This window comes from Microcaecilia unicolor, chromosome 2 (assembly GCF_901765095.1).
Source record: "Microcaecilia unicolor chromosome 2, aMicUni1.1, whole genome shotgun sequence".
NCBI lineage: Eukaryota > Metazoa > Chordata > Amphibia > Gymnophiona > Siphonopidae > Microcaecilia > Microcaecilia unicolor.
Window position 1 is genome coordinate 385,902,757 of NC_044032.1, and position 16,461 is coordinate 385,919,217.

At 46.9% G+C, this 16,461-nt stretch overlaps 1 protein-coding gene across 2 annotated transcripts in view; it reads right to left on the minus strand.

The window, feature by feature from the left end:
- ANTXR2 (ANTXR cell adhesion molecule 2) overlaps nt 1-15,761 on the minus strand; it is a 437,579-nt gene extending 421,818 nt beyond the window's left edge. Inside the window, exons 1-2 of one of the 2 annotated variants that reach the window (XM_030190557.1) lie at nt 15,020-15,742; nt 6,948-7,019 (exon numbers count right to left, since the gene is read on the minus strand). In XM_030190557.1, coding sequence (XP_030046417.1) covers nt 6,948-7,019; nt 15,020-15,150 — 203 coding nt within the window. In that variant the 5' untranslated portion in view covers nt 15,151-15,742. Of the gene's footprint in view, nt 1-6,947; nt 7,020-15,019 lie in introns of both variants that reach the window. The other variant, XM_030190556.1, reaches the window with a different exon arrangement.
- Between the last annotated feature and the right edge of the window lie 700 nt (nt 15,762-16,461).

A 16,461-nucleotide genomic window follows, 5' to 3' on the forward strand; every position in this document is an offset into this window, starting at 1 on the left:
ATAAGTATAAAAAATACATTTAAAAAACGTATACAGCAAGCCTCCCAACATAAATTAGACATGGGCCCATACTGGAAGCCAGTGCAGCCCCACAAACAAAGGAGTAACATGATCAAATTTTGTTCTATGGTAAATCTGCCTCGCCGCAGTGTTCTGTAGTAACTCAGGGCCACCGAGAGACTGGGCCGGGCCTGGGACAAGGTCGTCCCCGGGCCCCGCCCCCCCTGCCACCCCCCCAGGTTGTTGTTGCCCCCCACGGAGGGGGGCCCGGCGCCACAGTCCCACCCACCTCCGCCACCGGGCCAGGCCCCTTCCACCCAAACCCCCACCAGCAGAAGTGCTGTCTTCTGACTCCGGCGTGCAGGGCCCACACAGACGCGCTCCTCTCAGCTAATCTTCACTGTACTCTGCAGGGCTTCTGTGCATCTGTGCGTCTGACGTGCAGGACGTCAGACGCACAGATGCACAGAAGCCCTGCAGAGTACAGCGAAGATCAGCTGAGAGGAGTGCGTCTGTGTGGGCCGCGCACGCCGGAGTCAGAACAGAAGACAGCACTTCTGCTGGCGGGGGTTCGGGTGGAAGGGGCCCGGTGGCGGTGGCGGATGGGACTGCGGCACTGGGCCCCCTTGGAGGCCCGGGCCCTGGGAATTTTGTCCCCCCTGTCCTCCCCCCCCCCCCCCTCTCGGCGGCCCTGTAGTAACTGAATCCTGTTCAGAAGTGTGACAGCAGTACTAAGATAAAGAGAGTTGCAATAATCAACCTCTGCCAAAATCATCAACTGAACTAAAATTCTAAAATTACCTGGAAAAAAATAAGAACAATCTAAACATAATTGCCTCAACTAGAAAAGTCATATTCTTACTTTCAGGCTTCTTTGAAGACCCATTTGTTTTATCAAGCATTTGACAGCTGCTAATCTAGGCCACTTTTTACTTGTGCGGGAGAACCAGCTCTGGGTCCAGACGGGTCCAATCTGAGAATGTTTGTCTTTTTATTCTTTGTGATTGAATGTTTGTTCTTTCCTGTCAACCCAATGGAGTTCTTTTCTATTTCTTTTTGTGTACGATTTTATCTCTGTAAACTGCTTCAATTCGATACTGAATGAACCAGTATAGTATATGAACAAATGATAAACTTAAAAAATACCTTTCGAACCAACTGGTTCATCTGAGGTTCCATCGTAAGTTAAGAATCTAATACTATACCTAGGACTCTAGAAAATCTCTCGACATAAGTACATAAGTATTGCCATACTGGAAAAGACCAAAGGTCCATCAATCCCAGCATCCAGTTTCCAACAGTGGCCAATCCAGGTCACAAATACCTAGCAAGATCCCAAAAAATTACAAAACATTTTATACTGCTTATCCCAGAAATATGGATTTTCCCCAAGTCCATTTAATAACGGTCTATGGACTTTTCCTTTAGGAAGCTGCCCAAACCTTTTTAAAAATCCGCTAAGCCTTTACCACATTCTCTGGCAACGAATTCCAGAGTTTAATTACACATTGAGTGAAGAAACATTTTCTCTGATTCGTTTTAAATTTACTACATTGTAGCTTCATCACATGCCCCCTAGTCCTAGTATTTTTGGAAAGCGTGAACAGACGCTTCACATCTACCCGTTCAACTCCACTCATTATCTTCTAAACCTCTATCATATCTCCCCTCAGCTGCCTTTTCTCCAAGCTGAAGAGCCCTAGCCGCTTTAGCCTTTCCTCATCGGGAAATCGTCCCATCCCCTTTATCATTTTCATTGCCCTTCTCTGCACCTTTTCTAATTCCACTATATCTTTTTTGAGATACGGCAACCAGAATTGAACACAATATTCGAGGTGCAGTCGCACCATGGAGCGATACAAAGGCATTATAACATCCTCATTTTTGTTTTCTATTCCTTTCTTAATAATACCTAACATTCTATTTGCTTTCTTAGCCGCAGCAGCACACTGAGCAGAAGGTTTCAACATATCATCAACAACGACACCTAGATCCCTTTCTTGGTCCGTGACTCCTAACGTGGAACCTTGCATGACGTAGCTATAATTCAGGTTCCTCTTTCCCACATGCATCACTTTGCACTTGCTCACATTAAACGTCATCAGTCATTTTAATGCCCAGTCTCCCAGTCTCGTAAGGTCCTCTTGTAATTTTTCACAATCCTCCTGCGATTTAACGACTTTGAATAACTTTGTGTCACCAGCAAATTTAATTACCTCACTAGTTACTCCCATCTCTAAATTCCCATCATTACTTGAAATCGATGTAGGAATAGCATTCAAATTCAAATTAAACCACAACCAATTAATTTGAAAGACTTAAGGGTCCTTTTACTAAAGGTGTACTGAAAAATGGCTTGCGGTAGTGTAGGCGCAGGTTTTGGGCACACGCCGATCAATTTTTCAAGCGCAGACTGTTGCTGGCTAAATTAAACCCAGATTTTCAGTACTGGACCATGTCTGGGTACCAGCATTGACTATCCAAGTCTGCAGTGGCAGACAGAAGTTAAACAAGTATGGCATTTATTCAAAGCTGATCCTGCATACTTAACTGACAAAGCTAGGACTGCATTTGCCCACTTAGGTATGTGGGCACTAGCACTGATTATCACTGCTGCCCACATAACCTCCAGGACCACCTTGGCACTGCCTGGACATTGCTATAGCCATCAGAGCCGATACTGAGCGGCATTGCCTGGTTAAGTGCTGCTAATTATCAGCAGTCGGCCAGCTTAGTGTGGTTTATGTGGTCAGGAGTCACTGACTATCGACCCCCTATGTTTTTCATCTCAAATATCCCTTTTTTTTTTAAATGATAAACTTATGCAGTCCTCAGCTAGTGCTGATCTGTCTACCTCTCTGGATTAGTCCAGCAATGTAAACGCACAGCCTACATCTCCTAAGTTGGCTCATCATTCAGTCTACCTCTATTTTTTCTCATTCAAAATTTTTATTTTGGGTGTTTTTGGTCTACTTCATCCCCTTTGTTGTAGAGTTTATGGAGACAGTTATAATTTTGAGGATATCAAATTGAATTCAAAATTTTCTTGTATTAATTTGGCACCTTGAACCCTAGCAGTAGTACCATGAGACTACTAGTACTACTACAACTACTATTTAACATTTCTAAAGCGCTACCAGGGTTGCGCAGCGCTATACAATTAACAAAGAAGGATAGTCCCTGCTCAAAGGAGCTTACAATCTAAAGGACAAAAAGTGCAGTCAATCAAGATTGAGGCAGTCTAGATTTCCTGGATAGAGGTACAATGGTTAGGTGCCGAAAGCGACATTGAAGAGGTGGGCTTTGAACAAGGATTTGAAGATGGGTAGGGAGGGGGCTTCGCATATGGGCTCAAGGAGTTTATTCCAAGCTTAGGGCGGAGTCTGGAGTTGTGGTGGTGGAGAAGGGTACTGAGAGGAGGGATTTGTCCTGTGAGTGGAGGTTACGGGTAGAAGCGTAAGGGGAGATGAGGGTAGAGAGGTAGTGAGGGGCTGCAGATTGAGTGCATTTGTAGGTTAGTAGGAGAAGCTTGAACTGTATGCAGTACCTGATCAGAAAAACAACAAAAAGAGTCCAAAATCTCCCGCAAAAAAACAAGAAAACAACAAAACAAGCGGAAGATATCCAGAAGGACCAGACTGAAGCCACAGATGTTGGAAACCAATTCTGGTTTCCAACATCTGTGGCTTCAGTCTGGACCTTCTGGATATCTTCCGCTTGTACCTGATCGGAAGCCAGTGAAGTGACTTGAGGAGAGTGGTGATATGAGCATATCGGTCTAGGCGGAAGATAAGACGCGCAGCAGAGTTCTGAACGGATTGAAGGGGGGATAGATGGTTAAGTGGGAGGCCCCTTTAGATTGTAAGCTCTCTTGAGCAGGGACTGTCCTTCCCCATGTTTAAACTTGTACAGCGCTGCATAACCCTGGCAGCGCTATAGAAATGCTAAGTAGTAGTAGTAGTAGTAGCAGTGAGAAGTAGGTTGCAGTAGTTAAGGCGAGAGGTAATGAGAGAGTGGATGAGAGTTTGGGTGGTGTGCTCAGAGAGAAAAGGGTGAATTTTGCTGATGTTATAGAGAAAGAAGCGACAGGTCTTGGCTGTCTGCTGGATATGGGCAGAGAAGGAGAGGGAGGAGTCAAAGATGACTCCGAGGTTGCGGGCAGATGAGACGGGGAGGATGAGGGTGTTATCGACTGAAATAGAGAGTGGAGGGAGGTTACTTCCTGTTCCGGCCAGGGCAGAGGGAGCTGCAGCGAAGTTAGCGAACTCAGCTGACAGGCGCGCGCCGTGGCACCCCCCCCCCCCCAGCGGCGTGCACCCGGGGGGGATGTCATTTCACCGGGAGGGGGGCCGCGCTGCACCCGGGGGGGCGCATCGGCGATCCGCCCCGGGTATCATGCCGGCTAGGATCGCCACTGCCCAACATCCCTAATTTCTAATACTGTGTGGAGCAAAAAGGCATGGCTCCGGTGGCCTACCCCATTCCACTGCCTACTGCCTACAGCGTCAAGATCTGGGGTGTGGCAAAAGGTAGTGGCAGGTATAATAAATTCCTTCCCTCCCACCCTCCCATGGCACTTAGCCCAGCAGCTCAGTCTCCATGGCCGTCAGGAAGGAGGGTACTTTATAATGCTGTTTCCTCTTTGGCACAGGGTACATGAGCCTCAAGATCTCATAACCGTGTTGCTTATAGTGAAAGGCTGGCCCTATGCAGCAGAGGAAGCTTGCATTCTATTAAGGGCCCTTCTTAGGGGGACGAGTAACTGGGGAAAATGCTGGGTTAGTATTCCAAAGGAGGGACAAAATTTTAAATATGGCTGCTTTTTACCTGCCTCTAAAATCAACGGTGCTATGTTATGCCCTTCCACAATGCAACAAGGACTAAGCCTGTAGGTAGGTCAGTTGCAAGGGGACAGTGGTGTAGCCACAGGTGGGTCTGGGTGGGCACAGACCCACCCACTTTGGACTGAGGCCCACCCGGCAGTAGCACAGCAGCGATGTTGTTGGACAAGATCGCAAAGTCCCACCAACTGAAGACTTCTGGCATTTCTCCCTCGAGGAGATCGGGGATCACTTAACCACTCTCCCAACCCCCCCTCCCCCCCCCCCCCCCCCGGTACCTTTAAATCCTTTAGGTATTCACAGGCAGTAAGCAGCAACACATTCCCCCTGCTCGTGTCGGCCTGAGCTGATGCAACCTCCTGTTCAGGAAATTGTGTCAGAGCAGCTCAGAGCCGGGGAGGGGAGGGGGAGAGATGCCCGTCGGAGGGGTTGGGATTGTTGTGCCCACCCACTTTGGGCTCAGGTCAACCCAAAATTGGGTGTCTGGCTATGATCTGCAAGGGGGACTAGGGAGCTAGAGGTGGTGAAAGGGCCACAGAGCTGAGAAGTGGCAGGTCCAGGACACAAAGCTAAAGTTCAGTGTAAGGCAACTAATACCCTTGCCCCAGCTCTGCAAGACAAATTTGAAAAATGATAGGCCTTCCATCACCTGGATTGTTCCTGATTTCTCCTTTTTGATGCAAATTTTGTACAAATCTTACTGTGCACCGCCTTGAGTGAATTCCTTCAAAAAGGCGGTAAATAAATCCTAATAATAAATAAATAAATAAAGCTGTACTGCAGCCTACCTGCTCTATCCCAGCACTAATATTGTATTTTATTAACAAGATCTGTCATGCAAACATTCTGCGCTGTTTCAAGCTTCACAGACTCTGATCCTTGAGTGATATAACCCACTATGGCTGTCAAGATCTTTCCAAAGAATATTCATGATATGTATTTGTAAATGATATGTCCAGGGTCCCGATGCACAAAGGCAGCCGTAAAATACGGGTGCCTCGCTAACATTTAGCGAATCGCTAACAACCAGCGATGCACAAAGGGGATCGCATGCAAATGAAGTGCACGGATCCCCCTTTGTGCATCCTCGCTGTTTGCGAGTTCGAGCTGTCAAATTTTTTAAAAAATGCAGGGGGAGGGGTCGCTCAGAGGTGAGAGGTAGGAAGCATAATAAGCAGGCAGCCTTTATAGCTTCCTGCTTGTGCTTCTCTGCTCTCCCACAACTCCAGAGCAGCTGTAAAATGTCCTCCTTAAATTAGGGCTGCTCTGGAGCTGTGCATCCCTTGAAATACACATTAGATTATGATTGAGCTCATTAGAATACTAATGAGCTCATTGTAATACATTTGCATGGGGTTCTCAGTGGCTGCTAAGGGCATACGTTAGAGCCACAGAAAACCCCCTTGTGCATTCCTAGCTACCTAAATGTTTGCTTTAGACTGGCTAGAACCAGTGTTGCCAGGTGGGCGGTTTTACCGCCCAATTGGGCGGTTTTCCGCGACCCGCCGCGGGAAATTTTTGCCCGCGGCGGGTTGCGGTTTTTTGGGCTGTTTTTTGGGCTTCAGGGCGGTTTTTTCGGCCGTGGGGGGGCGGGGTTAGTGACGTTTTTGGGCGGGGTTAGTGACGTTTTGGGCGGGGTTAGTGACGTGGGAGGCGGGGCCGATGACGTGGAGGCAGGGCCGATGACGGGGAGGCGGGGCCGGTGACGTGGGAGGCGGGGCCGGTGACGGCGGGGGCGGGGCCGGTGACGTGGGAGGCGGGGCCGGTGACGGCGGGGGCGGGGTTGATGACGGCGGGGGCGGGGGTGATGACGCAGGGGTGGGGGGTGTCAGGGGCGGGGTTTGTGTTTGGGCGGGTTTTGGGCTGTTTTTTGGGCTGGATTGGGCTGGCAAAAAATTTTCCACCTGGCAACCCTGGCTAGAACCAGTGTATCTGGCCCCAGGTCAGGGATATTATTTTGATCACACTAACAACAGAATCACCCACAATGCTAGGGAAGTACAGACTGCCTCACCCTCCACCCCCCAGCACAACCACCTCTATATTCTGTGAGATGGTCAATCTATGAAAGTGAATACTGGAAACAAAAAGAATAAAAACAGATACCTCACAAATCTTTCCACAAGCTGTTCCACAAACTCGTATATCTCATGCCAGTTTTGCTTTATGCTGCCGGACCTAAAATAAACAGGAAAATATGTAAGAACTAATATATCCACAGTGCAGAGAACAAATAGGACAAGGTTTGCATGTTTCCTCTATATTTTAATGACCTTTATGCAGAATCATATTGGCGAGGCTCATCCATTTGATGCAAGCAGAATTCTGGCCAGTGAGGCCCTGAAGATCTTGAAGGGGGTCAGAATGAAAAAGTAACATCCTCCATGTTTGCATGCTTGTAAATCACTGACAAAATGCAATGAAAATAAGCACACTTGAATTTAGGAGACAGGCCAAACTCCTGATGAATTTACAGCCGAGGGGACTAACTCGTGGGATACATTTTTGCACATATTGACACTATGGGATAAAATTTCAACCACACTTGCATTTTTTCCTGATCATGATAGTTATGAATCTTTTGGAGAGCCTGTTTAGGTTATAGCCTCTGCTGGGGTGTACTATGACAAAAGCACATGAAAAAAATGCTCTTGAATCAGCTGTATCTTTCCAAATTAATGAAAGGCCTTCTCCTCTGGCTAGGTGCCCAGAATCGGTCAGTGCTGCATGTTAAGGAGAGATGAACAAGTCAATCTGGATTAAATTTAAATCTCTTCTGTACTAGATTCTGTCCTCAGATTCAAGGCACAGCCAACTCTCACCCAAAGTGGCTCAAAATGAACCAAAATTGTAATTCACTATTTATTTATTTATTAACCACTTCTACTATTAACATTTGAGTACCAAACCAATGTGCGTAGTCAACATAATAACCAAAAACATGTACAACACACACACAAATGTAAAACATAAAATCCATCCATTCAGCGGCAATGTTATCATCAGCTTACACTACCCTCCCCCACTCCTCCAACTCACTTCCAAATTGCAAGTCCTCCTCTCCATTTCCAAATCCCCTTTCTACACCTCAGCAGGCACAGCCCCACTATAGCACCCTACACAGAAACCTCCTAACTCCAGAAATATCCACATCTTCACTGCTCTGCAAAAGTGAAGATAATTTTGCTCCATTCTCACATCTAAAGGAAGGCTATTGAATAGAACAGGTACAGAAACTTTATTTCTTGCATAAAGGGGACATCAATACCTCCTACTGGCTCAGACCAAGTTCCCACTCAGGATCTTAACGTAAATACCAAATACCATGGGCAATCGCCGCTTTTGACACTGTCAATCACAACCTACTTCTTGACACACTGTCCTCCCTTGGGTTCCAGGGCTCTGTCCTCTCCTGGTTCTCCTCTTATCTCTCCCATCATACCTTCAGAGTACACTCTCATGGTTCGTCCTCCTCCCCTATCCCGCTCTCTGTTGGAGTTCCTCAGGGATCTGTCCTTGGGCCCCTCCTTTTTTCAATCTACACCTCTTCCTTAGGCTCCCTGATCTCATCTCATGGTTTCCACTATCATCTTTATGCTGACGACACCCAGCTGCATCTCTCCACACCAGACATCACTGCGGAAATCCAGGCCAAAATATCGGCCTGCTTATCCGACATTGCCGCCTGGATGTCCAACCGCCACCTGAAACTTAACATGGCCAAGACTGAACTTATTGTTTTCCCACCCAAACCCACTTCTCCTCTCCCTTCACTCTCTATCTCAGTTGATAACACCCTCATCATCCCTGTCTCATCTGCCCGCAACCTCGGTGTCATCTTCGACTCCTCCCTCTCCTTCTCTGCGCATACCCAGCAGATAGCCAAAACCTGTCGCTTCTTCCTCTACAACATTAGCAAAATTTGCCCCTTCCTCTCTGAGCACACCACCCATACTCTCATCCACTCTCTCATTACCTCTCGCCTTGACTACTGCAACCTACTCCTCACCGGCCTCCCACTTAGCCACCTATCCCCCCTTCAGTCCATCCAGAACTCTGCCGCACGTCTTATCTTCCGCCTTGACCGATATACTCATATCACCCCTCTTCTCAAGTCACTTCACTGGCTTCCGATCAGATACCGCATACAGTTCAAGCTTCTCCTACTAACCTACAAATGCACTCGATCTGCAGCCCCTCCTTACCTCTCTACCCTCATTTCCCCTTACGTCCCTACCCGTAACCTCCGCTCTCAAGACAAATCCCTCCTTTCAGTACCCTTCTCCACCACCGCCAACTCTAGGCTCCGCCCTTTCTGCCTCGCCTCACCCCATGCTTGGAACAAACTCCCTGAGCACATACGCCAGGCCCCCTCCCTACCCATCTTCAAATCATTGTTCAAAGCCCACCTCTTCAATGTCGCCTTCTGCACCTAATCACAACACCTCTACTCAGGAAATCGAGACTACCCCAACTTGACATTTCGTCCTTTAGATTGTAAGCTCTTCTGAGCAGGGACCGTCCTTAGTTATTAATTTGTACAGCACTGCGTAACCCTAGTAGCGCTCTAGAAATGTTAAGTAGTAGTAGTAGTAAGGTATGAAAGGTTACTCTATTCTATTCTATTTACATCATTCATATTCCGTCTTTAACCATAGCTGTAAAGCGGATTACACTAAGACTCACATCTATTACTACTACTACTTATCATTTCTAAAGCACTACTAGACGTACGCAGCGCTGTACACTTGAACATGAAGAGCATAGGCGGTCGGTGGCCCAACTGTTTGGGGAGGCTAAAGGGGGCAGGGTTATGGGTGGGGCCAGGGGTGGGGCTTACATCCATAATTGTCTGACAACACACAGAAAAAAAAATAAGTAAAAGTAAAATAGTCACAATTAATACCTTATATTAAATTTAGATATTAGATATGTATCATATGTCAAAGAAAAAAAGCAGTTGCTCAAAGCATGTATTAACTAATGTATACTATTAAAAAATGTTATCAGTTATGAAACACTGCTATTTCCATCCATGGAAAATCCCAAAATGAAATGGTCACATTAGTGAAGTAACATCCGGCGACTAGACTTCACATCATAGGTGTCAATGATCTGCTCAGGGTTAATATCTCCAACAAGATCACTTTCAATGTTCAGTAAACATAAAGCTGTCAGTCTTTCTTGACCCGTTGTGGATCTCAGCCAGTTTCATACACATCTCATATGAAGGCAAAATACTGAACTGGAAAGTTACCTCAAGAAGTCAGACTTAGCATGTAGCAATACTAGAAAAATTAAAACTTAAATGCAAAATATCACAGATGCACATTTTCCAAAAGCTGGCATATTCTGAATAAAATACTTTTTTCTACCTTTGTTGTCTGAGCATTTAGTTTTTCTATTCGCTTTGGTCCCAGTGTCTTCTGTTTTATGCAGTGTCTTCTTTCTATTTGATATTTTTTCTCTCACCATGTCCACCATCCTCCTGTGTCCTTATGCGTCCTGTCTACCATCTGTAGCACTGTCCCCATCCTTCAGTGTTCCTATACAGCTCTTAAATTCAGCAGTTTCCCTCCATCCATATCCAGCATTTCTCCTCACTCCCCTCCATCCATGTGCATCTACTTCCCTCCCCTCCATCCATGTCCAGCATTTCTCCTCTCTCCCTTCCCCTCCATCCGTATGCATCTCCTTCCTTTGTCTTTCCTTCCCTCCATCCCTGTCCGACATTTCTCCTCTCTTCCCTGCCCTCCACTCCATCCATGTCCAGATTTCTCCTCTCTTCCATCCCCTCCATCCATGTACATCTCCTGCCTGTCTTCCCTCCCCTCCATCCATCCATGTCCAGCACCTTCCCTCTTTCTCTCCTACCAGTGTCATCCCTCTTTCTCCATCTTTCCACCCATTACCGTCTCCCAATCCTTCCATCCATTGTCTCCCTGTGCCTCCCCTTCCTTCTAGACAATTCTCTCTCTCTCTCTCTCTCTTGACCCTTTTCCATTCAGCATGTCCTCTCTCTCCCCATCCTCCCAGTGTCTTTCCTCTTTCCCTCTCTACCCTTCCATCCAGCGTCTTCCCTCTTTCTGCCCCCTCCTTCCAGCATTTTCCCTCTTTCTCCCTCCTTTCATTCAGCACTTCTCCATCTGATAGCTAGGGTCTCCCCCAGTTTCTCCCCAGCAGCTTCTCTCTCTCTCTCTCCTGCCAATGTCCCCTCTTTCTCTCCCCATCTTTCCACTCATTTCTCTCTCTCTGTTCCCCTCTTCCATCCAGCATCTTCTCTCTGGCTCTCCCCTGCTCTTTTCCATGTCCCCTCTTTCTCTCCCCATCTCTCTCTGACTCTCCCCTGCTCTTTTCCATGTACCTGGCTCTCCCCTGCTCTTTTCCATGTACCTGGCTCTCCCCTGCTCTTTTCCATGTTCATGGCTCTCCCCTGCTCTTTTCCATGTCCCTGGCTCTCCCCTGCTCTTTTCCATGTCCCCTCTTTCTCTCCCCATCTCTCTCTCTCTGACTCTCCCCTGCTCTTTTCCACGTCCCTGGCTCTCCCCTGCTGTTTTCCATTGTCCCTCTTTCTCTCCCCATCTCTCTCTGCCTTTCCCATGCTCTTTTCCATGGCCCCTCTTTCTCTCCCCTTCTCTTTTCCATGGCCCCTCTTTCTCTCCCCATCTCTCTCTCTGGCTCTCCCTGCTCTTTTCCACTCTCTCTCGCTCTCCTCCAGCGTCCTCACTTCCTTACCATTTCCAGCCATGTTCTCTCCCTCTGGGCCTCTCTACAGCAGCGCTGACACAAGAACAAAAAGAAGCGCGGGGCCGCAGCAGCCTTCAGGCATGCGCTTTCGGCTCTGCCCCTGGAACGGGAAATTGACATCAGCAGGGGCAAAGGACGGCAGAGCCGACAGCACATGCCTGAAGGTTGTTGCGGTCCCGTGCTTCTTTTTGTTCTTATGCTGGCTGTGGAGAGAAGCAGCGGCAGCGGTTCAGTGTGGTGCTTGTTCCTACTGCCACTCAACAGAAGCGACGGCGGCAGCAGAATTCAGCGGGACTCGAGTCAGGGCTACATTTGGAGGAGGAAGAAGGCGGGGAAGGTCACAGCTGGGCTGGGGAGGCGTATGCTCCCCAAGCCTCTTATACAAGGCGTCTATGATGAAGAGACAGTCCCTGCTCGACAGAGCTTACAATCTAATTAGGACAGACAAACAGGACAAACAAGAGATAAGGGAATGCCTACTTTTTAGCATTGGAAAAATGAGTTTCATAACTTGTTAGTCATGGAAGGCTGTGCTGCTTGTTTAACGCTTAAACATAGATTGTATTGGACATTATATATTCCTTCCTATTTTCTATCCCTATGTACCTGAATATACTATCCTTACCCGACCCTAATATCAAATTGTATTTGTTTCCATACCGGACTTGGCGATCGCCTTTATGGTATTATGTAAGCCACATTGAGCCTGCAAATAGGTGGGAAAATGTGAGATACAGATGTAATAAATAAATATTAAAGTGAGGATGATAAAATAAGGGTTCTGAACAAGTGAATAAGGGTTAGGAGTTAAAAGCAGCATCAAAAAGGTGGGCTTTTAGCTTAGATTTGAAGACGGCCAGAGATGGTGCTTGACGTACCGGCTCAGGAAGTCTATTCCAGGCATAGCTGTAAAGCGGATTACACTAAGACTCACATCTAATAGAAGGGAATTGCATTTACAATATAAAATTCAATCAGTACTTTATGAATGTTAAAAGAAACACGCTCAAAACTCAAAGAAAACAAATGGGTTTTTAAAGCTTTGCGAAACTGTAAAGATGAAGTGATCTGTCTAATATGAACTGGAACACTATTCCAAATTTTAGCGCTCTAGTACACAAAAGAGCATTACAAAACGGATATTAACTTAACATTTTTCATTGAAGGAATATCCAAAGTTAATTTGGAACTACTTCTCAAGGATAATCGCGCAGATGGAACAGATAGAAACCGAGTCACATTCTCTGATCCCAAACCATAAAAACTTGTAGATACCAGACGCGCTTAGAATAAATATCAATAACTTAAATGGCTTCTGGTTTATTTGCGCTTGATGTACCACCATACCTAACTGACAGATCACAGCGGTTTACAAAATTAAAAATAAAAAGAGATCATCAGAAAGGAACTACAAATCGTGACAGGAAAGAATACACAGCAGTGGCGTAGCTAAGGGTGGGCCTGGGTGGGCACAGGCCCTACCCATTCTTGCCTCAGGCCCACCCAGTCAGCAGCCCATGAGGCCCCCAAAACTCTTCAGTGGCAGCACCTCACTACTATCGCTCCCTCTTCACTTGTGGCCTGGCATCTGCCCGTCTCTCTACCCCCCTCCCAGTCTACCTCAGAGCTACTGCTAGCGGCATCCTGCACCGACTCTGCAGGCTTCTCTCTGTCATGTCCTGCCCTCAATGATGTCACTTCTTGTTTTTTTGGTGGGAATGTGGTAGAGAGAAGCCTGCAGGGCCGGCGCAAGATACCTATAGGAATTGTGAGGGACAATGACTCTGAGGTAGGACCGGGGAGAGGGGGTTCAGAGAAAAACGGGCAGACAGATCATTTTTTTAAAAACCCACTATACTGTATGTATGTACAGGGGTAGCGTTGGGGGTGAGAAGGGCCCACCCAGGTTAACTCTGGGCCCACCCAAAATGGCAGGTCTGCCTACGCCCCTGATACACAGTCATATCATACTCATATCTACCTAAGAGTAGACATGGGAAAAGGGCAAGGAAGGACAAGCCATTGTAAGGAAAGGAAAAAGGAACAGACCATAAGAGCAATAGGGATCAGTCACTCCAAGCTGATTGAAAGAAAAGGCCTTTTAAAGAACCAAGTCTTCAAAAAAAGTTTAAACGTTTTAAAAGACTTGCTCAGATCAAACAAGGAGGGGAAGGGAATTCCACAACAAAGGGGAAACAAGATAGAAAGCACACACCGGTGTGTTTTTTCTATTGAGTGACAGTGATTGGGGTTATGTTGTATGTCAGTAGTTTGCTATGGAATGGGGGGTGTACTTGGGTTGGTATTGGTCTTCATATTTTGTTTGGCGATTTGGGGTAGTCCCCATCCCTTGCCGGGGGATTAGTTTGGTATTATACATTGTGTTATGTTGTTACCTTACTAAAGAGAATGTTGGGGGGGGGGGGAGGAACACTGATCACACTGTTAACATTTTGAATGAAATGGATCTTGCCAAATTCTAATTATTATAAGCATTTGAATCTTAACTGAGGGCAAATTATTAGGCCCAACATGGTTGCTCAGAGGCACAACACTGTGTTGAGAGATCTGGGTTCAACTGACAGTTCCTTTTGCTTTGCAAGTCAGCTGGGGCTGTGGATGCTGCAGAGGCAGCAACGTTCACAGGCTTTGGCGGGAGAGGGAGTCCCAGTCACCATGAAAAGGTTATGCAAAGGTTAGGGCCAATGGCTGCAGGGTGAGGGTTGTGGAAGTGGAAGGAATACTAGTGCATGCCCCTCCTCCTGGCCAAGGACTGTCACTACAAGCACTGGACTAGGATATTAATCCCAGGAAAATCCCTGAGGTAAATTGCACATGAAGACTCCTGATGCCAGATCCCAGCCCTAGTTCTGATTGAGCTGAAACCCCAAAGGAGTAGGAGGAAACTAAACAGTCAGAAAAGTTATTGCCAACTCTGGAATGTGGATCAAAGAAAAAAAAAGCGATCAAACAGAGGAAGAACCAGTCTTTTCATATCTGAATCTGAACTGGGACACAAACAGCTCCCCATCCCTAGGATCGCTGCCTCTCGTCTCACAGCTGGCAAATCCTGGCACAGTACCAGTGTGAGGAGTTTGTGTTTCTTTCTTTCTCTCTCTCTCTCTCTCTCCACACACTTGGAGTAAGCCAGTACATATCAGATAAGCACTGAGGAAATGCTTCTTCTGCACTGCAAAGACTTGTAAAAGCATGCCACACGCACACCAAGAAGCCACAAACCAAGCACACAGAGCATCAGCTTCGCTACAGAATCCCCAGAGCACAACACCATTCTCGCACCTCGGGTTTACCCAAACCACAGATCGAAGATTGCACTTTAACCGCACAACAGCCTGGCGCGCAAGGCAGCGGGAGTGGCAAAGCCCACAGCACCACCACTAGCCCTTCCATGATCCAGCTGGGTCACTTACTTGTCCAACACGAAGTAGAGGTCAAAGGCGCTCTGGCAGGAAGGTTCCTCCGCTCCAGCCGGCTCGGGGCACCGCATGGTGGAGAGAAGCAGGAGCGCTAGGCTGAGTCCTAGACGGGTAATGCTCGCCATCCCAGCGCAGCCGCCGCAAGCACAGCGGTCCCAGTGCACGTCACAATACAACAAAAGGAGCCTCAGTGCACCGTCACAAAGCTCCCAGGACACGTCATAATGCAACAAAGGAGCCGCCCTGTATTAAGGCTGCCGAGGTCTCCTTGCGCTTCGACCACCCTCCTTCTCTTCCGCTCGAATGTGGCGGCGATCCTCACCCGGCAACGACCGCAAGAAACTTTTCTGGATTTTCCTCTCTGTGTCGGTGATCGGACTTCGCTCCCCTTTTATGGAAGAGAGAAGGGATATGATTAATGGCTGATCCAGGACATACCCCCACACACACTCACAAAAGGGCTCGTCCGGACTAACCCGTGCGTGTGTGTATATTTACTACGTTGCAGGAGGGTGGAGACTGACTGAAAATAAGAGTTAATTCTGCACATTAGGCTTTGCTTGCAAGCCCTGAGAGATTCGGAAAGCAGCTGCTAAAGGAAATCGTCGTGCAAAAAAAAACAAAAACAGAAAAACAAGCATTTAGACAAAGAAAACATTTTACTAACTTTTCAGATTGTGAAATTTCTGCTTTACTGTCTGAGACTTCTTGACATAGTTACATTGGCTTACTTTTTTCTCGTTTTTAAGGACATAAGAGTAGCCATACTGGGTCAGACCAATGGTCCATCCAGCCCAGTATCCTGTTTTCCAAACAGTGGCCAAGCCAGGTCACAAGTACCTGGCAGAAACCCAAATCGTGACAACACTCCATACTACAACTCCCAGGGCAAACAGTTGCTTCACGTGTCTGTCTCCTCTAAACAGGGATGCTGGTTCTTATGTATGAAGTCAAAAGTTGTTTTTGACGGAGAAGCCAAATTTTATTTATATGGCTTATAATGCCATTTCCGAGTTGAGGTCTGAAACCCTGAGCATCCTGTTCTTTCATGACATATACCCTCTCTTTCATTTTATTACCAAACAGAGTCACATGGGGGTTTGTCAGCATATCTTTGACATCTTCTTTAGGCTTGATGCTGCAAATTTTGGGATCCACTTTGGAATTGAAGGAAATGTAATCAACTGGATCAAAGGTTTTCTAACCACCAGAACTTATCAAGTAAAATCAAAGTCAGATATATCACCACCCTGGAAAGCAGTATGCGGCGTATCCCAGGGATCACCACTATTACCAATACTCTTCAACATGATGATGATCCCACTAGCACAGTCCTTATCCAATCACGGCCTTAACCCATTCATCTACACAGATGATGTTACAATATACATCCCCTTCAGACATGATCTGACAGAAATAGCCAACAAAATCAATGA